At 37.5% G+C, this 24,830-nt stretch overlaps 1 protein-coding gene across 1 annotated transcript in view; it reads right to left on the minus strand.

Annotated features, from left to right (window-relative positions):
* The window catches only part of LOC107572512 (follistatin-related protein 5-like), a gene marked incomplete at its 3' end in the record, with an annotated part of 71,510 nt that overhangs the window by 24,506 nt on the left and 22,174 nt on the right, over nucleotides 1–24,830 (minus strand). The window contains exons 3-4 of the mRNA XM_016258930.1: nucleotides 23,048–23,081; nucleotides 8,240–8,488 (exon numbers count right to left, since the gene is read on the minus strand). Of these exons, the coding sequence (XP_016114416.1) occupies nucleotides 8,240–8,488; nucleotides 23,048–23,081 (283 nt within the window). The remainder of the gene's footprint in view (nucleotides 1–8,239; nucleotides 8,489–23,047; nucleotides 23,082–24,830) is intronic.

Consider the following 24,830-nt stretch of genomic DNA (forward strand, 5'->3'; position numbering starts at 1 on the left):
CGGCAAGGCTCAGCCTCAGCCTCTTCGCCGTCCTCAGACATCTCCTGCTCTTCCTGGGCTAAACCCAGCAGAGCACTGGCCCCTGGATCAGATGATGTCAAACAGATAACATCATCCTCCAGCGGCTCTCTCTCGTCCGCAGCCAATGAGCGCGAGAAGGAATGCCCCTCCCTAAACTCATCAGCCAGGTCCACCTGCGAACCCCATGAGCTCATTCTCCTCCGTGCCTCAGCAGCGGCGGGTCCTGAACCGTGGGGAGCAGATGGCTGCCACTCTTTCCTCGAAAAAAGAGACAAACGAGAGCAGAGCTTTTTCATCGAAAAAAACTCACAATGCACGCAAATCGCCTCCCTCAAGGACGTTGCGTGCGTGCTCCTTGCCCAAACACAAAACGCAGAGATCGTGTGTGTCATCAGGTGTCAAATAGCGACGACACAGATGCACACACCCTCTAAACGCTCTGCTAGTGCTCGCCATAATAATAGATAGTAGATCGCTCTTACCACATTCAAATGCACGCTTCAAACCAAATAGTCAATGAAGACGAAGAAGAGAATGACATGTTCTCCCGGCGCCTATTTTTACTATAGTCGCACCAGTAGTGACGTAATGGGCTGTCGCCGGCCATCATGTTGTTGGTGTTTTTCAATGTATGTCACGACGAGGCGTTCCCCATAGCGACCCCTAGAGGACACAGTTCGAAGTTGCACCAACAACCCCATTTTTGGTGCAGATGTGATTGTGGTGATGGTGCTCTAATCCTGCGCACACAGCATGCGGATGATCAGATAATCCCACGGGGGTGGGTTGAAACGTTTAATCACGCCTCCTGGAGCTTCGCCATGCATGACCTCATCCTTACCTCTACAGCTTCACTACAATTACAGAGCAATTAAAATCTGAGCAAAGCTTACAGTGCATTTCAGACATATTAAGGCTATTTTTTATATACTTTTTAAAATCTTGTTTGTTGAAAACAGTTTTCTGTATACCAGAAAATAAACAGTTGTGTCACAGTGGTCTGGATGTATTTACATCCTAAAACAGGCTATAATTTAGCAACAGTCTTGCTCTGTTCTTGTTTTGTGGAGGATTTCAATTCTTTTGACAGTAGACATCAGTTTAGAACTCATATATCTGTACTGACAGAAGTTCTGTTTACTTAAAGTTGGAAGGTTTGAGATGTGGGCTGATACAACGTGAACCACATTTGAACCCAAAACTGCTGTATACGCACCGTCTGTGGATACAAAAATTGGGCTGTTCGTGGACAGTGAGCACTGACGTCCATGGACTGTCCTGGTGATGAAAATTACATCACGTGGACAGTGAATGGACCATCACAGAACATGGATGGACAGAGTATACTTTGAACTTAACATATAATACATTTTTTAATCCACAAAATAAGAAAAATTTTCACCATATTATTTGCACTGTTATTTTTTGCAAGTAACACAAAATAATAATTTTGAAGAATTTTCACACAGATGTAGTCACAATAAACAGCTATCAAGCTCCAAAAAAAAAAGAAAGTCTATATAATTTATACAATATTATGTCTTCTGATGTCATATATTAAAGGTCACATATTTTACACCTTTCGTTTTATTTTAAGTCTTGATGTCCTTAAGAACATATATTTGCGGTATAAGTACCAAAAACCATCTCAATATATTTTTTATAGCTCCTCTCTCAGGAGATCTGCAAAGAACAGGTCGATTTTGGCCTGTCTAATTAATATTCATGAGCCCTTTTTCCGATTGGCCTGTTGTTTTCTGAGTGACGCACAGCCAGGCCAACCACAGGTAACTAGGGTCATGTATGCTGTAGCCTGCTGTGGATTGGTGATACTCACAAGTAAGGTAAATAGAAACACCGGTAATGATGGTCACTGCTGAGGGAAATGTTGTCCGGCCTGTTTGAGCCGAACGATGAACGATACGGCGACGACAGAATACAACCAACCACCTCTTCAAACGTTGACATCAAAGGATGTTTCAGAATAGTAATTCATGTTTTTTTTTTCAAACACCGAATGCAGTAAATACAAACCTGACCAGCCGAGCCTTTGCGATCACGTGAACTTGAAGACACTTGTACAAATGTGGATGGGTGACATGAATGGAAGTTATTCCAGATTGGCGATGTAGTATTTGGTTTCTGTATTCTGTACTGTATTTTCCTGCGCTCATTTTCCTGCGCTCAACCCTGCCAATCTAAAGGATCAAACGGCGTGTATGGCATTTGAGGTCATTTGTGAATTAGCATAGACTTATAGTCTAAATAAAACAATTTGCAAGTGTTACTATTATTACACTTGAATACAAAACTTTGTATTATGCTTGTTATGGAGTGTGTGACGTCAAGTGCACTACCGCCGGTGGCAATAGACAACGGTTGACGCGGTTGTCATGGCGACCATCACAGCCCTACTGTGCAATGATGTAGTTTCCTGACATCCTGACTGAACAGCGTTTTCTCGACATGTTTCTGTGTTGTTGTTGCTCAGCAATGGCAAGGACGCGATGTTGTCTGGGGGTTTGGCAAAAGGAGAGTGGGACTGTGGGCAGCACTCGGGGTGGTGACTGAAGGCGGTGACTGAGTAGTTCTGACGTCACCTCTTTGCGGAAGTCACAACGGTTCGTGAAAAATCACATCTAATTTATGCAGGCTGTGTGCATTTGACTGTGGATTGACTGTTTTGAAACTTGTATGGTAGTTACATCACACCTAGACCTCAGTTATTTCATTTTTGACAATATGAGACCTTTAAATAAAATATTATTTAAATAAAATAAATATATATCATTATTTATTATTTAAAAATATAAATATTATTTATATATCATATATTTATTTTTAAATAATTAGAATTAATATTTATATTTGATAAATCATATACACTATTTTTATTGCACTGTTACAACCGTGAGTTGAAAACTCGCCCTTTGTGTTGAGCTGAAAAAATAATACAGGTTTAAAACAATGAAAACAGATTTTTTCTTTTTCTGGTTCATTATTACCTTTATCACTGGTGTGCCTACAAGATATTTCCAAAAGTGCTTCTATAACCATAAGAAATCTCAAAACAGACATAATGCATGAGAAAAAAATACACTAACAATCATGTCACATGAAAGAAAACCTGCTGAGTTTGTTGTATAAAATGTCTTGGATGTGTCATTTTTCTGTAATGACCTAAGAGAGGGGCAACAGTGCCTCAACTTCACACAGCTTATGAATAAGTACGGCACAATAGATAACAATAATAATAATTAAAAAAACTAAAAATCAACAACAACAAAAAAATCCATTATTATAGAAAATTAATGAAGGTGTCTGTTTTTGAAGTTGCTGGGAACATATCAGGGAACAGGGACTGTTTCTTGACTCGGGCATTCGTATAATTAGTGTATACTCATTACAGTAAATCAAGTTTCCCTCTCTGTTTCTTATGGCCTTTGTGCTCATTACACATTTTTTTTTTAAATTCTCAGTTTATCCCTTTTAACCATGTCTCAGCATCCAACAGGTAGTGCGGTTCCTAATAAGCTCATTAGCAGTCCAGGCAGCAGTAGGAGGGACGGCCCGGGTGGGTCTCTCTCAGAGGACACCACAGCTGTCTCTACAGGGGGAGCGCTTTAATTAGATGTCACACGGCAGAGGAGATGCAGACTCTTTCAGTACAGGACTTGGCTGACACACTAAAGAAATTACATGTCTGGTCATGGGCAACAAGCCATTTGGGGTGTTTTATGTGTGAATTCAACTATTTTAATTTTGTGATCCTGTAACTGGGTAAACTGGTTTCATTTTGCAAGACGTAATATAAAAGGGTCAATGACATAAAAGGGTGTCAACAATAAAGAAATAGGAAAATCTTTTTTTATGTTTTAGTGAACATCTAAATCATATTTCCAAATAAATAAATAATTAAATGCATTTGAAAAAAAAATTGAAAAAGGTATAGATATACTGAATTTGTAATGTATTTTTGAATAAATTAAAATGACAAAAATATGCTTCATATCATTAACCCAAAATATATTTTAATATTTTTTTATATAATCATATGTATAATTATATTTTTATATTTTACACTACCACTCACACGTTTGGGGTCATTAAGATTTTTTCTTTTAAAGGTTTTTGAAAGAATTCTATTTGCTCACCAATTCTGCATTAACATTTTCCATTTTAATATATTTTGAAATGTAATTTATTCTTGTGTTGCAAAGCTGAATTTTCAGCAGTCATTACTCCAGTCTTCAGTATCACATGATCCTTCAGAAATCATTCTAATATGCTGATTTGGTGCTCAAGAAACATTATTATTAGTAGTATTGAAAATGGTTGTGCTACTTAAAATTTTTGTAAAACCATGAAGCATTTTTTTAAATTGTTTGATAAATAAAAAGCATTTATTTAAAATAGAAATCTTTTGTAACATTATAAAAGTCTTAAGTGTCATTTTTGATCAATTCAATTCATCCTCGTTGAAGAAAAAATAAAATAAAAATCTCCAACATTCAACATTCGTTCTGGTTCCAACATTTTGAACAACAGTGTATATCTATAGACATTCACACATTGATCCCGAGGTTCTTTTTTCCACTTCTTTCATAACTAAACCATAACATATGAGATAACGCACATTAATTGTCAGCAACATCCAAAACAACAGAAGAAAAACACAAGATATGTGAAAGGCTTACTGATGGCTGAATGGAGGTACATCAGACAGACCACAAGCTTCATTAGCTCTTCATTCTCATGAAAGAAATTGAAGTAATGGGGAGAAAAGAATTAGATGAATATATCATCTTCAAAACAACTCAAACAACCCAAACTTACACAGTGTGTGGAGCAAAGTGAAGAATTCTGAAAGAGCCATTTAATTTCCCCAGTGCAAACAGTCATACGGTGGGTGAGTCACTGGAATAAGGGACATAATTGAAGCTTAACAGACAGAGGAAAGCTTAATGGTGGGATATTTTCCCCTAACAGTCAACGTGGCAAGAAATGAAACTTTTTTCTCGCTAGGGCTGACAGTAAAGCTGTCTTCTGAGATGACAGCCGATTAATCATCATAAGTACTTTGAAAGTTTAAAACTTTGACACATTATATTCTTTCTTTTGTTTGATGTTTTAAACAAGAGCAGCGGGGTACCACAAATCTTGGGGGTCCAACTTAAAACTATATGACAGGACACCCTTTTTTATCCCTTTTTGTGCTGATTTTCTGTTCATCTTTGTAGATTTCTGTCATCTAGAAAGTGTCTTCCAGTGGGAAAAAATTGGTGCGAACGAATGGCGGGATGAACAACAGACAGACAGACAAACAGACAGACAGACAGATAGATAGATAGATAGATAGATAGATAGATAGATAGATAGATAGATAGACAGATAAATGTTGTAATGGGTCAGGCCCCCTACCACTGATGAGTGTCCCGCATGATACGGAATAAAAGTGAATATAATGCCCTGCAATTGCACGAGATGTTTTGTTGGGCTCGAATGTATGCGAGCAATTAGAAAAGCATTTACAGTTTGCTTTGCCAACTCAACAGCTTGCATCCCATCGTTATCCAAACCCACTGCCTCGTGCCAAACCACACAGCCCTACAGGCACACAAAATCCGAAACCTCATCCTTGGCTAGAGAATACTCCTTCACAGCCTTCCCGCTGGGACACGGAAGTTCTGTAGCCTACAGCATATGCTCTGGGATGTTTTATTACTTAGTATTATGGCATCTACCCTGCTACTTCTCTTCTTTGCCCTGGTCAGCACATAGTTTGGGAAGAATCAGCAATCTCTTGATGTTTCGGGAAGCTTTCATCCTGCTGTTTTTTTGGTTAATTTGCTCTGGCGTATGTGATTTTCTGTTCATCTTTGTAGATTTCTGTCATCTAGAAAGTGTCTTCCGGTGGGAAAAAATTGGTGCGAACGAATGGCGGAATGAACAACAGACAGACAGACAAACAGACAGACAGACAGACAGACAGACAGATAGATAGATAGATAGATAGATAGATAGATAGATAGACAGATAAATGTTGTAATGGGTCAGGCCCCCTACCACTGATGAGTGTCCCGCATGATACGGAATAAAAGTGAATATAATGCCCTGCAATTGCACGAGATGTTTTGTTGGGCTCGAATGTATGCGAGCAATTAGAAAAGCATTTACAGTTTGCTTTGCCAACTCAACAGCTTGCATTCCATCGTTATCCAAACCCACTACCTCGTGCCAAACCACACATCCCTACAGGCACACAAAATCTGAAACCTCATCCTTGGCTAGAGAGAACTCCTTCACAGCCTTCCCACTAGGACACGAAAGTTCTGTAGCCTACAGCATATGCTCTGTGATGTTTTATTACTTAGTATTATGGCATCTACCCTGCTACTTCTCTTCTTTGCCCTGGTCAGCACATAGTTTGGGAAGAATCAGCAGTCTCTTGGTGTTTCGGGAAGCTTTCATCCTGCTGTTTTTTTGGTTAATTTGCTCTGGCGTATGTACAGGCCCCAAATCAGTAGACTCTGACAATATCAGTATTTGTAAACACCGCCTGGCCAGACAATCAAATGCCACGAGAGATATGAAAAATATTAGAGTGGTAAGGCGGAGTATAAATGATGCATCAGAGTAGACTAGTATGCAGACCTTTGACAGTTAAATGACTACTGCTGTGTGCACCGGGAGCAGAAATGGCTGTTTTCTACAAACAAAAACAAGACAAAAACTATTTTTGTACCTACAATAATCATTCAACCTAATTATGAAAAGGTACAAATACTTCAAGGCACACAAAATCTATGACTGCATGCACTGATCTATACGCTGTTTTTTATTAGATTTTTCTGTGGCCCAATCCGTTACTGTTTTCTAGTCAAAAAAATAAAAACCAACAACATCTAAATATCTATATAGACAACTTACATTTATTTAAGAAGCAAGACTTGTTTACAGAGAACATATCTTACACGAATATTCTTGTTTTAAGCACAAATCGAACTAAATTTAATAAGGTTTTTGCTTTGAAAAAAAAAATTACAATCTGGCACTGGGGCAAGATGCATAAAAAAGTTGTAATGGGTCAGGCCCCCTACCACTGATGAGTGTCCCGCATGATACGGAATAAAAGAGTATCCTGTGAATATAATGCCCTGTAATTGCACGAGATGTTTTGTTGGGCTCGAATGTATGCGATCAATTAGAAAAGCATTTACAGTTTGCTTTGCCAACTCAACAGCTTGCATTCCATCGTTATCCAAACCCACTACCTCGTGCCAAACCACACATCCCTACAGGCACACAAAATCTGAAACCTCATCCTTGGCTAGAGAGAACTCCTTCACAGCCTTCCCACTAGGACACGAAAGTTCTGTAGCCTACAGCATATGCTCTGTGATGTTTTATTACTTAGTATTATGGCATCTACCCTGCTACTTCTCTTCTTTGCCCTGGTCAGCACATAGTTTGGGAAGAATCAGCAATCTCTTGATGTTTCGGGAAGCTTTCATCCTGCTGTTTTTTTGGTTAATTTGCTCTGGCGTATGTACAGGCCCCAAATCAGTAGACTCTGACAATATCAGTATTTGTAAACACTGCCTGGCCAGACAATCAAATGCCACGAGAGACATGAAAAATATTAGAGTGGTAAGGCGGAGTATAAATGATGCATCAGAGTAGACTAGTATGCAGACCTTTGACAGTTAAATGACCACTGCTGTGTGCGCCGGGAGCAGAAATGGCTGTTTTCTACAAACAAAAACAAGACAAAAACTATTTTTGTACCTACAATAATCATTCAACCTAATTATGAAAAGGTACAAATACTTCAAGGCACACAAAATCTATGACTGCATGCACTGATCTATACGCTGTTTTTTATTAGATTTTTCTGTGGCCCAATCCGTTACTGTTTTCTAGTCAAAAAAATAAAAACCAACAACATCTAAATATCACTGCCTAATATGTTTGTGGAAAGTTATGCTTTTTTAGGATTCTTTGATGAATAGAAAACTTATCAGAACAGCATTTATTTAAGAATTATTATTATTATTATCATTATATTTTTTGTCAAATTTGCTCAATTTGTAGTTCACAAAAGAAAAAAAAAAACTTTCAACAACCCGCCTAAACAAAAAAGTCATCAGTTGCAGTGAAAGTTTGTAAATGGACAATGATGGACAATATACCATAAAACATCATGTTGGTTCTATACCTTTGTAGAAGCATTCCTCGCTGTGCATGATGGTTATTCTCTGATGGGCCATACAGGAGGCTCTGTGAAGCTCACAGTGGTTCTGGTAGAGTTTGCCATCAGATCCGCACACAGGTTTATAATGTGGTTTGCAACTTTCCAGACACTGACATTCTCCTTCACCTGTTTCTCGGTCAACCACACAGTGCTTTCCCAAACCACAATACTTATGTTCACAGTGCCCAGGAAAGCCATTCTGACCAAAGAACCCTGCAAAGACATATTAGATAGAGGGGAAATCATGTTAATTTGTAATATCATGCAAATATGATGAAGCATGCTATGCTAATTCACTTGAACAACTGCATAAACACGCATCATTATAGGTCAATGCGTTCTTTTATACAGGGTTCAAGGTATAAATATATTTTTTATCCCATACTCAACTGAACAATGAACTTACTGTATTTTAAAACACCAACTTTACAATACAAAGCATGCTACAAATAGTAGAGCTAGAGAGGCCATGAACAATCTCACGACCATTTTGCCATACAATGCAGTTGTTTTGTATTTGTGGTGTTTTGACAGTGCTGGCAGTAGTTGAGAAACCCTGTGGAGGAAACAATCCCACTGCACTGATGATATGCGGGCTGTATGGGCTTTAGATGAAATATGTATGACTGTAATAAAACGTAGCCTGAGCTCTAGCACGCTTCCCCTTATTATCAATTGCAAAGATGTGAGCTCCACTCCTCTTTCAGCTGATAATTTCATAGCGATTATGAATTGAAAATGCACAGTCACGTTTCAGCTCTCAGTTCCCCTGTTAGACAATGGCAATTAAGTTTAAGAAAGAGAACTTAATGCCGTATATAAACTCTCAGGGATTGTATAAAAATGACAGAAGCATTTCTTTTAGGAACCTTTTGATTGTATTGTCTTTTGATGTCTTTTACAGCACTCATTATTTATTTAATAAAAAAATTGTAACCACGTTTTTGTGTCAAATATAAATTCACTTAATATTTTTTTTTATTGTAATAATTTTAATTTTTAATTATATGAAAATTACATTAAAATAATAATTGAAATTAAAATTTTAACAAAAATTAAATATTGATTGGATTGTACTATAAGAAAAGGAATGTGTATTAAATAAATTAGATTAATTTTGATTTCATTTTTTTCTACTTACAATAAATAAATAAATAAAAATGAAACAACTCCATGACAGCTACACATTTATTTACACACTTTTGCTGAAAAATGTGGCATATGTTGCAAATGATTCTTAATTTGTTATTTTCAACTCACTTTAACAGACTTCCAAGTCACTCCTGTAATTTCATAACTTTATGGATCCAAGATGGCGCCGCAGATGGCTGCCTCGGTGTGGAGCTCTCCAGCTGTTTCACTGTTTTTGTTAGTTTGTCCTGTTTTTTGTTTCTCAAATACAATCAGTTTTACATGGGAAGAACTGCTGAACATTCGGCAGAACACACCAAAGCAACGGCGCTGTTCAAGTGTTCTAAGACGCGCAACTGTGGGAAGCGAGCAGATGCTTGTCATGCTCAGACAGCGCGGCTTTAGAATGGCACTGCTTAGCATCCGTCTGGCAAATCTCTACTCTCTACCCAACAAAATGGACAACCAACTTCTGCTCTCCAAAAAAAATAAGGATTTTTCAAACTCTGCTGCTCTGTGAAGCCATTCAACTGTAAGCAGTTTTACTCGCCGCAGGAATATTCCTCATTCATTCTGGTTAGTATTTACATTCCTCCGCAAGCGTGTGTGAATGCAGCGCTGCAACAGCTGGCTGATCAGATCACAGACACGGAGTAACATCATCCGGACTCTGTTTTAATCCTTCTCAGGGACTTTAATAAAGCAAACCTCACACATGAACTGCCAGAATTCAAACAACGCATTACATGCCCCACTAGAGACAAAAATGTTTTAGACCACTGCTACACCACAATAAAGGATGCATATCACTCCATCCCCAGAGCAGTTTAGGACTCTCTGACCACTGCCTGGTTCATCTTCTCCCAACATGGAGGCAAAAACTTAAATCTGGTAAGCCTGTAGTAAGTACTGTAAAGAGATGTACCAACAAAACAGAGCGGGCATTACAAGTCTGATTCGACTGCACTGATTGGAGTGTTTTTGAAGCTGCTGCCACCGATCTGGATGAGCTCACAGAGACTATAAGATCATACATCAGTTTCTGTGAGGATATGTGCATTCCTACCAGGGCTTATTTAACATCCAACAACAACAAACCATGGTTCACAGCAAAACTCAAACAACTTTGTCAGGTCGAAGAAGATGCCTACAGGAGTGGGGACAGAATCTTGTACAATCAGGCCAGGAACAAACTGAGATCAGAGTGGCTAAGAGGAGCTACTCTAAAAAGCTGGAAAGCCAGTTTTCAGCAAACGACCCTACTTCAGTGTGGAAAGGCCTGAAAGACATTATGGACTACTGTACAAGACGCCATCCCCCAACTCTGTAGGGAATCAACAACTGGTTGATGACCTGAATGAGTTTTATTGCAGGTTTGTTTGTGGACTTCAGTTTGGCCTTCAACACCATCATCCCAAACCTCCTCCAGTCCAAACTAACCCAGCTCTCTGTTCGTAGCTCTATCTGTCAATGGATCACCAGCTTTCTGACAGATAGGCAACAGCTAGTGAGAATTGGTAAATTCCCATCCAACAACCATCATAACTGCACTGGTGCCCCCCAGGGATTTGTTCTCTCCCCACTGCTCTTCTCCCTGTACACCAACTACTATACCTCTAATGACTCCTCTGTCATGCTCCTGAAGTTTGAGGACGACACTACAATCATCTGCCTCATCCAGGATGGTGATGAGTCTGCTTATAGAAGCGAGATTGAGCAGCTAGCTGTCTGGTGCAGTCTTAACAACCTGAAGTTTAACACGCTCAAAACAGCAGAGACGATATTGGAGTTCAGGAGAAACCCCCCTGCACTCCGCCCACTCACCATCATGAACAGAACTGTAGCTGCAGTAGAGTCATTCAGATTCCTGGGCACCACCATCTCTCAGGACCTGAAGTGGGACAATCACATTGACTCCATTGTGAAGCAGGCCCAGCTGAGGAAGTTCAACCTGCCACAGGAGCTGCTGATACAGTTCTACTCTGCAGTCATTGAATCTGTCCTCTGCACTTCAGTAACTGTCTGGTTCAGCTCAGCTACCAAAACTGACCTTAGAAGACTAAAGCAGAAAGTCCGGACTGCTGAGCGAATCACTGGTACAACCCTGCTCATTCTCCAAGAACTGTACTCATCCAAAGTGAGTAAAAGGGATGGTAAAATCAATCTAGACCCCTCACATTCATGCCACTTCCTCTTTGAACTGTTACCATCTGGTCGGCACTACAGAGCACTGAGCACCAAAACAGCCAGACAGGAAAAGTTTGTTTCCTCAGGCCATCTATACTTATATTTATTATACGCATGTTATTTATTTAAAATATATCTATCCACATTCCCTTGCATAATTTGTATATAGCATATCTGTACATACACATACTGTCTATTGTCTTATTGTCTACTGGGTATTGTTTTTGTATATTTATTTTTAATCACTTATTTTTATTTTGTTATCGGTGTCTTGTCACTTGTCATCCGGTCTGTGCACTGGAAGCTTCTGTCACCAAGACAAATTCCTTGTGTGTGTAAGCACACTTGGCAATAAAGCTCTTTGTGATTCTGATTCTGATTGTACTATATATGTAAGCCAACAAGATAACTTTGGTGACACTAAAATGTGCCAAATTCACAACAATCATGTTCTATACATCATAGAAAACCAAAGTAAGTTTGTGAAACATAATAATGACATACAGTTGTGCTTTTATGTACAGTTTCCTTTACAGAGCGTTAGAGACCTTTTAGATGTGTGTAATTAAATGATGACCCCCTTCATCACATACCACATAATGAAGACCTTTTCACTGCAGGTTGTTGTAGTAAAAGGAGAAAATTGGCTTTTGCCAGCAGGGTGGACAGAAGCCAAGATAGTGTCTGATTGGTATGCACACAGTGCCTCACTCTGACCACGGTGACATCAAAGACAAATGACTAATTCAGTCGCAACAATTTGTTATTGATGAGTCAGCTTTTCAAAGAGAGGAGAGAGAGTCTGAGAGGGAGAGAAGGAACGTTTGATTCTCATGAAGGGTTTAGGTTTAGGTGAAGGTGTGGTGTCAGGCTTTCATCTGCCCACCATCAAACATGGACTTTTCATCCCAGTAAAAGCCAACACGAGAATCCTAAACAAAGTGGCATACATAACATTATCAAAGTCTGCACTAAAGTAACAGTACAAAGTAATATCCCAAAAAGCGAGCCAGCAAAAAGTTGACAGCAGCAAAAACAAACAAAAAATATTCTCATGACCTGAAGAGGTCAAAAGAAATGCAGCGGCCTTCACCAGGGAACGATTTTTCTACCTGACACCGACAGCAAAGCCATGACTGAGCAATAACTAAGCACCACTCACCCGGTTGGTCTCTGAACCAAGTGTCAGCCCTTAGGTGCTGATTATAGCAGATCCATGACATGCATGATAACTAATAAGAGCTCAGCACAGGGCTTCAGAATCAGATACAGTCATATGCCACAACTGTGTACATATACAGATGTACACCAGAATACTTCCAGACAAAATAAAAGGAGGAGCACATCAGTTACTCTGTATTTGTGAAGATTTTTTATTAGCTGGGAGAAAGAGCAACATATTGAAATATAATTGTGAATGCTTGTCATATCTTAGCTATTGTAATTGATATCCGTCTGCACAAAGCCATTTGTGATGATAAATAGAGCGCTGTCTGGTTTCAGAAACCAAAATAGTTCCATTCTTTTTCTCCAAAGAGAAACTGACTTTTAACCATTCTGTGTAAATATTTCAAGCGAGACTTACCTCAAAAGATATAAGGTTATTAATCAATGGTATTATATATGTATGTTTTTTTAAGCCATCACACAAAAAAAATAAAAAAATAAATACAATCAGAGAATATTCATTTTCAAATTTAATTGGTTCATTTAAAAGTAGCCACTTCTAGCTTTCTATAGATATATTTATCATGTCTCTGTGTAAAATATTTCCTGAGTTTTGGTTAATTTTTATGACGTGTTTCAGAGAGAAGTTCATGGAGACCGAGACGGCAGAAAGCGCACCCTGTTTGTTTAGTTTATTTTACAAAAGCACAATGTTTCGCACAATGAATTGTCAGTGTACACAAATAAAAGTAGACCCTTTACAGATTCGATTGATTTTAGTCTTATCTGTATCTGAGTATTTTAGGTTCTTTTCTCTGTTATAAGAAAAAACTGCAAGTGAACGTGCTGGCACAGAGAGGTTAAAGACGCTGCATTAAATTTTATCTTTAGATGATAAATTTAGATTTCAAATTCAATATTGATTTCAGAACTGTTGAAATTATTTACAGTATGTAACGCAAGTAAGTAACTGTAATTAAATTACCTAAAATTAACAGTAATCACTTACTTTACTTTTTCAGTGGATAAGTAATTACATTACTTAATTACAGTAACGCATTACTTAGTAACTCGTGTAGCGTCTGGAACACTCCAACACAATATATATATTTTGTTAGCTAGATTTCACAAATACTTTGTAACACCCCAGGACGCCGAACAAGACCCTGGTTTCATGGTAACCCGATACATTTACAACCTTGTGGAATGCGAGCCGGCTCTCATTCTGCTTTCTCCAGAAACAAAGGGACACAAATGCACAGGAGAAATGGACTTTTCTACTAATTAATTCATAGGAAAACCTTCTTTGAATGAACACCCATTTTCTTCAGGCCAGTGTGTATATTATTGCTGTGTTGTATTTAATCTGTTGTATTATAGACTATTTTTATCCGTGCTTACGATAAACCACACATTCATATAAGTAACTATTTCATGTCTAGGTTACACCCAACACACAAATATTGTTGTCCATCTCATAGTTGGTTGGTTTGTTTTTAAACTCTGTTTTGAAATCTCTATTGAGAAAATTAATAGGAAAATAAATACTTCTGTAACAACACTGCTAAAAGGTCACATAGATTCACTTACACATAATGCTACACAATGTCTGAGAGTTAGATGGACAGCTGTATATTGGTCTCCTATGAGACAAAGGTTTCTTTACACATTACCAGGCAACAACAAGATTCACGTTACAATATAAAGAGAGTTTTAAAACAGTAAGTACACAAGATATCCCTGACAATATATACTGTGGTCAGGAATATGTTTTAGTTTTATGCTTCAGGGACCAAAACAAACAAATAAATAATAATGCACTTTATTTGTTTTATTCTCATGCTCAAACAATAATAAAATCGGATATATCCACTGGGCACCTACTTTTTTTTAATTAGTTTTACCTTTTGATTTATATAAGAGAACATTTTATATAGCCTGAATACAGTCTAAACATTAAGATTAATGATGCTGGTAAAAAAAAAACAACAACTCACTTTAGTTTCTCTCAGTGAATTTGGCATTAAAGTGTTTTCAACGTCTGTGTAAAATCTTTCAAATAAACACTGACACCACAGTGCTTGCATGTCAAACTTTCAGAGCCTTTGCTTAAACACATGGGTTTTGTTTCTTTCCTCTTAACACTGCGTCACCGTTTCATTCTCTTGTCACCACCAAAGGTGCGAGTCCCAGGCCATCTGATGTTTTCCAGCACAGAAGCCGGTCCTTAGGGACTCTGGCTAATGTAGTAAACAACACTCGGCAGCTTTCAGCTTGGCTTGCTGCAGCCCTTTAAGAAGCCTCTGTGGACGCTGCTGCTCCAAAATAGAGGAAACACATCCGGATAAACAGCCTTCAAACAATGCTTCAAACTCCTCATGAAAGATGACACAGAAACATGCTGCGCTCACGTGCCTGCCATTACTCCTCCATCTGCTGTCTCTTTACCAACTACTCTGCGATTCCTTTAAACAAACCAAATCTCTCCCAGAGTCATTGCTGGAGTGCAGAATGAGATATCACAAAACGACGGCTTCTCATCACTCTGGGGGCTGTATTAACAAGCACCTGGCTGAAGGGAGCCATATTTATAGAAAGCTTTGCTATGGGAAAGGTGGAAAAACACAAAGTTTGATGTGCTCCCTGGTTTTCGTTCATTAAACATGCTGCTGTACAATCACTAAGCACAACAATTCACAGCTCAGCACTGGCTAAATTAAAGCGAGACGCTGCAGCATCTCAGGCGTAATGATCTGCGATCTGCTTCCTCCGAGACACGTCAGTTTGAATCAGTTGTGGCATTATTTCTCATTTATTATTTTATTTTTCTTTATTACCTGACACAGATCAGCTCTAATAAATCTGCCAAATAGAACGAGAGCAGCTATGGAATGCCATCAACAAACTGCTTTAGTCAGACAATAAACACAGGAAGAGTGCTACTGCATGCATAATTCACTTATTTGAATGATCAATAAAAGCAAATATCACTCTATGATGAAGCGCTTCAGAGTTTGACCCTAAAAATCTGACCCATAAAGGGGATAGTTCACCCACAAATTTAAATTCTGTCATCATTTACTCACCCTCAACAGTTTCTTTCTAACCGAACAGTTATGGTCCCAACTGACTTCTACAGTAAGGATAAAATATCTAAATAAAATAAAATATTATGGAAGTCAATAGGGACCATCAACTGTTCGGTTACCCACATTCTTCAAAATATATTATTTTGTGTTCAGCAGAAGAAACACATCCATACAGGTTTGAAACAACTTGAGAGTGAGTAAATGATGACAGACCTCTGTCTCTTTTAGAATAAATCTTTTAACTCTGAGATTGAGTCAAACTCAAAAGTCAATATTGTGAATGTTTCTATGTGTATGTGAAAGTATGAACACCTCAGGAATAATTTCCTCATATCTAATAAGATATTGTATATTATACTCACCTTTATATATTGAACATTAATAAATAAATATTTAAATATTTAAAATAAATAAATATATTTACATATTATATGATTTATGTATAATTTATATAAGTTATTATACAAAATAAATAGCTTAGTTTCAGTAATTTGTCTTCTTTTATCAAGTTATAGCAGGCTTTCATAGAACAGTATGAGACTCTTTCACCTCAAAGAACCAAGGACAATCTGATTTCCTCTTTAAAGCTGAAACCACTATTTATTCTTCTCTATCTTCCTTATTCATATCTAGATCTATCAGTGAGCAAACAAACGACCATTAGATGGCAACATTGTTTATACACTAGTTCCCATAAAGCAGTAGATATAGTGTTCAATAGGAAGCAGCGCAGAGGCAAAGTCATTGGTTACAAGATCAATTGAAGCTCAGGAGGTGGAATCCTTAAGATCTGTAAAGTGAGGGGAGTTAAACCCCATTAAAATGCAGCTGTCATTAAGTCCCACTGAGTTAGACTATTTATGAGGCAGCGCCATGCTTCAGTAATTGTACACGCCGCAGAAACCGCCCCCTGCTAATTCATATAGCATGAAGCCATTTCTGTACCACTGAGTAATTCCTCTGACTATCCACATATGCATCATCTCTACTTGTGGTTGTCTTCCAGGGCGTTTCAAAAGAGCAGGGATTTTTAGGGGGTCACAAAGGAGTTTTAGGGGGTCTATGGGAAAGAAAAACAGTATAAAACAACAACAACAACTAATAACTAATTAAAAATTATTAGATTAAAGAATAAGTCAAGTCAAGTCAAGTCTGCTTTATTGTCAATTCTTCCACACGTACAGCACATACACACAGAGAATTGAAATTCCGTTACTCTCAGACCCTTGGTGCATACAGATAACATAAATACAGATAGGTACAGATTAAATACAAAATACAAAATAGAAAATACAACTATACAAATATACAAATAAGGTAAAATGTAAAAAAATATATATATAAAGCACAAGGCATATGGCAGATAGAGTGCAAACCAGTAAAAGTAAACAACAGTGCAGATATAATGATTGTAGTGCAAAAAACAACCAACACATAGATAAATAAATACATGGAATCAAATTAAAGAATAAATTCATTTAATCAAAACAATTTTTTTACCCAATATTTACGATGCTTTGCCATCCTGTTTAGTTTTTAGTAAAGCAACATGCTAACACCAAATTCTATTGAAATCAGTAGTCTTGTGTGTGCCTATGTACAGTGTTCCAAATTAGTCACTTGATGTTCCATTGCAGTGAAAATGTTGCCTTAGAAACTGCCAATGTAGGCAGCAGGCAGTTCATTAGGTTTTGGAGACAATGTAACTCCTTAAACAACTCCCAAAACACTTAATGGGAAAAAGGGGTAAAAACAAAGCGAGTAAAGGAGTGACAAAGTGAAAGAGATAGCAAGAGATACAATAACATCAACAGGCTGTTACTACAAGAGAAAAACAACAAAAAAAGTTTATATTTCTGCACTTTCAGCCACCATAAAATAACACTCTCCTCATTAGGTCTAAATGAGCTAAAGAGACAAATATCACCTGTCCTGTTTATTCATATAGTCTGTCATTCATCTAGTGATCTATTTTTATAGCATGCCACCACTGCAGTTTACTTTACTGAGCTAGCAAGATTCAGTCCTGGCCAGATGCACCAGAACTACAACAACAGAGAAATTAGATAAAAATAAATAAATAATTGGTGCTTGCTAAACCTCACAGTGGTTTTTGAGGAGAAAATGGAAGACTCCCCCCTAAAAAATTCCACTTTGTCTGAATAGTCTTATTTATACTTTGCAGGGGCATTACTTGTGTTTTTAGCTGAATGCTAAATAAGCATTAAATAACTTATTAGCATTATGGCAATGGATTGTAGACAGGCTATAAGAACTGCTAAAGTGGGGCTTTTTAAACACTCTCAGCATGTGAAAAGAGGTGTTGGGTTGTTCTCTCAGTGTCGCAGAGACAACATCTGTTAAGAGCAACAACAGAAGCGTTCATTTCCCATATGAGTCTTTTTAGATTCATTACCTTCCATGTGCAAATCCCATTGTTGAAATTAGACACCCTTACACTTAATTGGCTTTTCTACTTAAATTAATATTCATATTAATTTTTCCTACTGGGTTGAGAGCCTATTCTGCAATTAAATTAAAGGTCTTAATGGTCAAAGACCAATTTGAGAAGTAGTAGTGCTCAGCCTTTTACTACACTGGCCGCAGTGGCCTGGTCTCAAATAATTATCCAGTTTTTAACAGCATTTGTGCTATAATGTTGATAACCTATTGCAAAATATAATTTTTGACTCATCTGTCTTTCCTTAAAAAAAGCAAAAATTGAGGTTACAGTATGGAACTTAAAATCAAAGTGAATGGGGTCAAATTTTGATAAAAAGCTTATAATTTTATAAAAAGTACTTACAGTAACAATTCGATTAAAACATAATTTGAACTGTAAAACTGTGTACACTCTAAAAAATGCTGAGTTGTTTCAAACAACCCAGCATTTTTTAGAGTGTTCATAATCATTTTACTATTTCAGTGTTTATGACATTGCATTGTAATTGCAATGAAGTTGTAAAATTGGATATAACGTCACACAAAAAGTATGCAACATTTTTAGAATACCCTTAAATTAACACTCATTGTTTACCTTTTGTGTCTATACTACTAAAACAGTAAGCATTTTAACATTTACATATTGACCCCATCAATTTCCATTGTTAAGTGACTTATTGTAACCTATATTTTTGCTTTTTTTAATGAATAGGAGAGACAAGCGGAAATAGTTTTTGTGGTAGTCAACATGACGCCACAAATGCTGTTGATTGGGCTTAACTTGTACTGAACTTAGAAAATTCCGGCATCTTCCATCAAGCATCCAATTACATAATACCTTCTTCCTCTCCTCTTTAGGCACACTAAACAATACAGTATTTAGCAAATACTGTATTCTGCATAAACAGAATTCAATTAAATTTAGTGATCATACATGAATAAGTACACATGGGATGTACAGTAGCTAGTCGAATGGTGGTCAGTTGCCCAAAAGTAAATCTGTCGAGTAAAATTACTGCAGCCTGGCAGTAAGTCTAGCACCACTCTCTATTTTCACCAGAATATTTCACCTCTATTTGCAATGTTCCCTTTTAAAAAAGTGAAAAGGAATCCCAAAGAAGTTAAAGAGATTTCAGGATTAACATAGAATTTAGAGCTAAATCCTTTAGCATTTCAAAATGTTTCCTCAACTGCAGGCCAAAGAGGCATCCCTGTGTGCACATTATTAAATTGGGTAGTAATGGCAAAGTTGAAACAATATAAAGAAAGCCAGAATTGGGGAACAGGGCCTGCTTTTGTGCATGCTAAAAGCTGTACGAGCACACCCCATCATGATTGTATATTAAAAAAAAAAAAGTCTAGAAAGCTTTTGTCTTCGAAAGCTTTTGTGTGAGAAGTAGAGAACTTGCCTGCATGTTCCAAGAGCTGGGCATGAGTAATAGTGTGGAGTGGCTGGTGGTCCAAATACATTACCTCCAATTTTCATACTATTACACAAAAAGCTATTCTTCAACCCAAAAAGACATGATTTCACCCTCAGTAGTAAGATATTTTGTGTTCAGCTGCACAGTGGAACTGTGCATATGCCAGCCACTTCATTTAAGATTCCAATTACAGCGCATTCTGCTATGTGCTTGTGCATGCTGTCTTAGTTTTTCTCTTTTCCAACTTCTGACAGCCAATTTCAGTTGTCTTCACATTCACTTTGAATTCACAAAGCAGGCAACATTTGCCATGTCACAAATTAAGCTGAAAGCGGTTTGCCTTGAGTACTGAATGTATTCACCGCTAAAGCTTTATATATTTCAACAGGTGAAATAATTATTAATGAGCTTCCTCAAAAGAAATGAATCAGCTTTATCAAAAGCATTTCAGGCAGTCACGGGAGGAATCTTCCAAAACCTCCATTAAGGTAATATACCTAAGTCAGAATTTAATCCACTTAAACGTGGAGTAATTAGACTGAATAATTAAAATGATTAATAAATAATTCAAATGGCCCTTCAAAAAATAATTTCCAGACAGAATCTTAAGTAGAGTGTGGATCAAGCCGCCTAAGCATTTCTACACCGCTTTTCTTATTTGCTATCTTATTGACAGCAATCTTTCTTTTGAAAACCATGTTTCTAGCATTTGTATTTCCATCATTTTTCCATCTTAAAAATAAATCTAAATTACGACCTATGCTCTCAGTGTCAAATACAGAAACGTTAATTCATGCGTTCATGACCTCAAGGTTAGAATATTGTAATGCTTTATTGGGTGGTTGCTCTGCGTACTTAATAAAAAACTCCAGCTGGTCCAAAATGCAGCAGCTAGAGTTTTTACTAGAACCAGGACGTATGATCATATTAGCCTGGTTCTGTCAACTCTGCACTGGCTCCCTATTAAACATAATGTACATTTTAAAATCTTGCTAATTACTTATAAAGCCCTAATTGGTTTAGCTCCTCAATACTTGAGCGAGCTCTTATCGCATTATAGTCCTTCACGTCCGCTGCAATCTCAAAACTCTGGCCATTTGATAATACCTAAAATATCAAAATCAACTGCAGGCGGCAGGTCCTTTTCCTATTTAGCACCCAAACTCTGGAACAATCTACCTAGCATTGTTTGGAAGGCAGACACACTCTGTCAGTTTAAATCTAGATTATAGACCCATCTCTTTAATCTGGCATACACATAACACACTATCACATTTCTATAATTCAAATCCGTTAAAGGATTGTTAGGCTGCATTTATTAGGTCAACCGGAACCGGGAACACTTCCCATAACACGCAATGTACTTGCTACATCGTAAGAAGAATGGCATCTACGCTAATATTAGTCTCTTTCATTCTTATTCCGAGGTCACCGTAGTGCGGAGTTTTGGTTCCTTGCCACGGTCGCCTTTGGCTTGCTTAGTTGAGGATGATTGACTGATTGCACAGACACTATTGAAAGAGAGCTGAACTGGATGATGACATCACTGAATCATCAATTAACTGATTTTAGCTGGAAAAATTACTGTTTGTTATTGTCTTCTTGCATTATTGACCAACTATTTTCCCGTTTGCCACTGTAAAGCTGCTTTGACACAATCTATGTTGTATAAAGTGCTATATAAATAAAGGTGACTTGACTTGGGTAATATGAACAAGAAAAGACTATTTTGTGCATTTATGTGGATAGAATGCGTTTTTGTTTGGCCCATGAAGATTTTTAATGTGCCCAAAATATACATACACTGAAAAAAGTTGGTGTAGAATTTACTTTTAAACAATTTTCACACAAAAAAATGCTAGTAAATTAAAAAACTGCTGGTAAAGTTCACAAAAAAAAGGCAAGTAACACTGAATTATTGTGAAATTTGGAAGTAGAAAGACTACTTCCAAAAAACATTCTTTACAGTGTACTAAGTATAAAAATTACAGCAAATTCTTGTTTGTAATCCATTTTAAAAATAGGGGGCATGGCTTGATTTTATCCATCTAAAATGTACTGGATGGATTGAATGTGATTTTGCTAAAACATTTACTAATTAGCAATTAAGGTGTTCGCTAGCATTATTCAACAGTGGCCTAAATGATGTCGACAAAACAGAAAAGTTATTTTAGAAGAAGAGAAACTTGATTCAAAATTATTAAGAATGTTTTTTAATAACAAGCCAAGATTAACCGCTCGCAATAATATCAAAAACATCCATTTATAAATAGGGTCAATTTGATTTCACATTGATTTTAAAAGGTAGAGAAGACAAAAACAGAGTGCTTCCATTTAATTGAACAGCTGTAGATAAGTGAGATCCTGTCTTTTATCACAATGGCAGCCCAGCTTTGACCTTCTGCAGTAATGCAGTCTGCTACTCTATTAAAGTCTGATTATATTACCTGTAGCCAAAGGAGCTGCTAACACAAGCACCTTTGAGCTGACCTGAGATCAAATTTATGGTGGGACTTCACCTCACATAGAGACTGAGGAGCAAGATGGATTTTTCACATCTCAGCGCTCTCTGTAGGTTCTTGGCATCATCTGACTAACACTTGTGTGTACAGATGACTGCCGGGCAATAGCCAACACGTGATTTACACCTTAAACCACAGACTGTTTGCTAGCATGACAATTAATGTGGCTATATACAGCCCGCTTGAGTACCAATATTGATCCACACAAAATAAACATGCATTCAGTCCAAATACTGCCATCATGCACCATTTTTTTTTCAAGGGCACCAGTGTTAGTTACTTGGAACCACAGGCAAGAAAAACATTATTTCATTACATAAGAGTAATATTTTTATATAAGGGTCAGTCTAATGGTACAGTTTTGTTTAGCATGAATTAATACATAATATCTAGTTTAAAATTCCCACAAAATCGCAATACTTCTTCATTCTTGCTTAAATCCAGACATATAAAAGCCAGTGTAAAAAAAGAGAAACTCTACTATACCATATACATTCATTATGCCTCATATGTTCTGAGTTAATAAAATATCTAATGTTATCAATCCAAAGATCATCTAAAAAAAAGTGTAGTGTCACTATCCTTACAAAAATGTACTTGGGCAGTACCATGGTTCAGTGGTTGTATATAATAAAGTATTAAATAATTTCATTATTCACTACAAGGTACTTTAAATACAACACTATTGTACACACTATTGTAACAAGTCCTGCAAAAACATGACAAGACCCTGATACCTTTTGGACATTTTTGTTAATGTATATTTGAGTGTGTAAAAGGAAAAGAGAGAGAAGTAGGGTTTGAACATACCTTTAATCCGTAAACTCTCTGAGATACCATCCTGCTGGAACAAGAACAGAGAGAAAAACAATACTTACAATACATTCACAGTATAGCATGTCAACAGAGTCCTGGCCACAGACATCCACATACTGGATATTGGATGGCTTACATACTCCAAATACATATTATTGCTGTTTTACTTCTAGAGAAAATTACATTATTAAATGAATAATGTAAATTTAAATGACTGCTGCTCCTTTCTTTCTTTAAAAGTTAATCATTCTTATGCCATATTGCCATAGCAAAGTCTAAATATTCATTCAAAATGTTGGTGCTTGAATTATTTGTCAGTATGCGTTAAATGATTCATTCATTCAGACCAGCCAGCATACAGCACTCTCTCAACTAGTCTATTTCTAAAGGTTAAAGGATGCCGTATTCCACTATTAAAGAGACATATGGGAAATGTTAATGTTAGCTGTCATTTTGCTTCTAAGGAAGAAATACAATGGTGTCATAGGATGAAAAATAAAAAAAAATGTGTAACAAAACTCTAAACCAGAAGCTCAAAAGTAATAGCCAACCCAAAAATAAAAACTTGGTCATAATTTTCATGTCATTCTGACCCTGTTTTGCAACATGAGATGAGAATTTCCAAGCTACTCTTTTTACAGTGAAAGTCGATGTGTATATAAAGTTTTATACACTGCTACTAAGTGACATATGCAGAACTACTGCTTTAAAATTGTTCATGAATTACAGTGTCTATAAGGACAAACGATGGCTAAATAAACTTTTGTTTTACTGTATAGTCGAGCATCAGAATCAGTAATTAGTAAATATATCAGTAACTGGTCTTGGTATAAAGAGATTAACAAGATGTCTTGGATATAGAAGGATTTTTCATTTAAGATGGATAATTGGTGAGGATTTTAATTTCGAGTGATAACCATGAAGCAGCAAATTACAGGCTTTCTCTCTGTTTTCCAAAGTCTTTGAAGCCATTTGTCCAATCTGTCCAAAATGCAAACAAACTTGCTGCAAGCCACTCCCCTTCCTGTGCCAGTCTTGGAGACAGTGGGCGAATTCCAAATGGAAGTGAGCATCCCTATGCCCTACTCCCTTCGAAGGACAGAGCACTTGAAGTGTGTTCTTTGAAGGGTGCAGGGCATTACTGTCTCGTATAAGCATTTGGAACTCCCTTGGCGAAGGGAATGACTGACCAAATGTTACCTTGAGAACGCTGGGAAGCTGGGGAAGTCGTGCTCTTGTACAGTGCTCTCTTCCACCTTCAATACCACGACTGAGGTGCCCTTGAGCAAGGCACCGAACCCCCAACTGCTCCCCGGGCGCCGCAGCATAAATGGCTGCCCACTAACAAACTGGCTGCAAGCCACTCCCCTTCCTGTGCCAGTCTTGGAGACAGTGGGCGAATTCCAAATGGAAGTGAGCATCCCTATGCCCTACTCCCTTCGAAGGACAGAGCACTTGAAGTGTGTTCTTTGAAGGGTGCAGGGCATTACTGTCTCGTATAAGCATTTGGAACTCCCTTGGCGAAGGGAATGACTGACCAAATGTTACCTTGAGAACGCTGGGAAGCTGGGGAAGTCGTGCTCTTGTACAGTGCTCTCTTCCACCTTCAATACCACGACTGAGGTGCCCTTGAGCAAGGCACCGAACCCCCAACTGCTCCCCGGGCGCCGCAGCATAAATGGCTGCCCACTGCTCTGGGTGTGTGTTCACGGTGTGTGTGTGTGTTCACTGCTGTGTGTGTGCACTTAGGATGGGTTAAATGCAGAGCACTAATTCC

The sequence above is a fragment of the Sinocyclocheilus grahami genome, unplaced genomic scaffold, assembly GCF_001515645.1.
Source record: "Sinocyclocheilus grahami isolate Dianchi unplaced genomic scaffold, SAMN03320097.WGS_v1.1 scaffold1765.1, whole genome shotgun sequence".
Taxonomy (NCBI): Eukaryota; Metazoa; Chordata; class Actinopteri; order Cypriniformes; family Cyprinidae; genus Sinocyclocheilus; species Sinocyclocheilus grahami.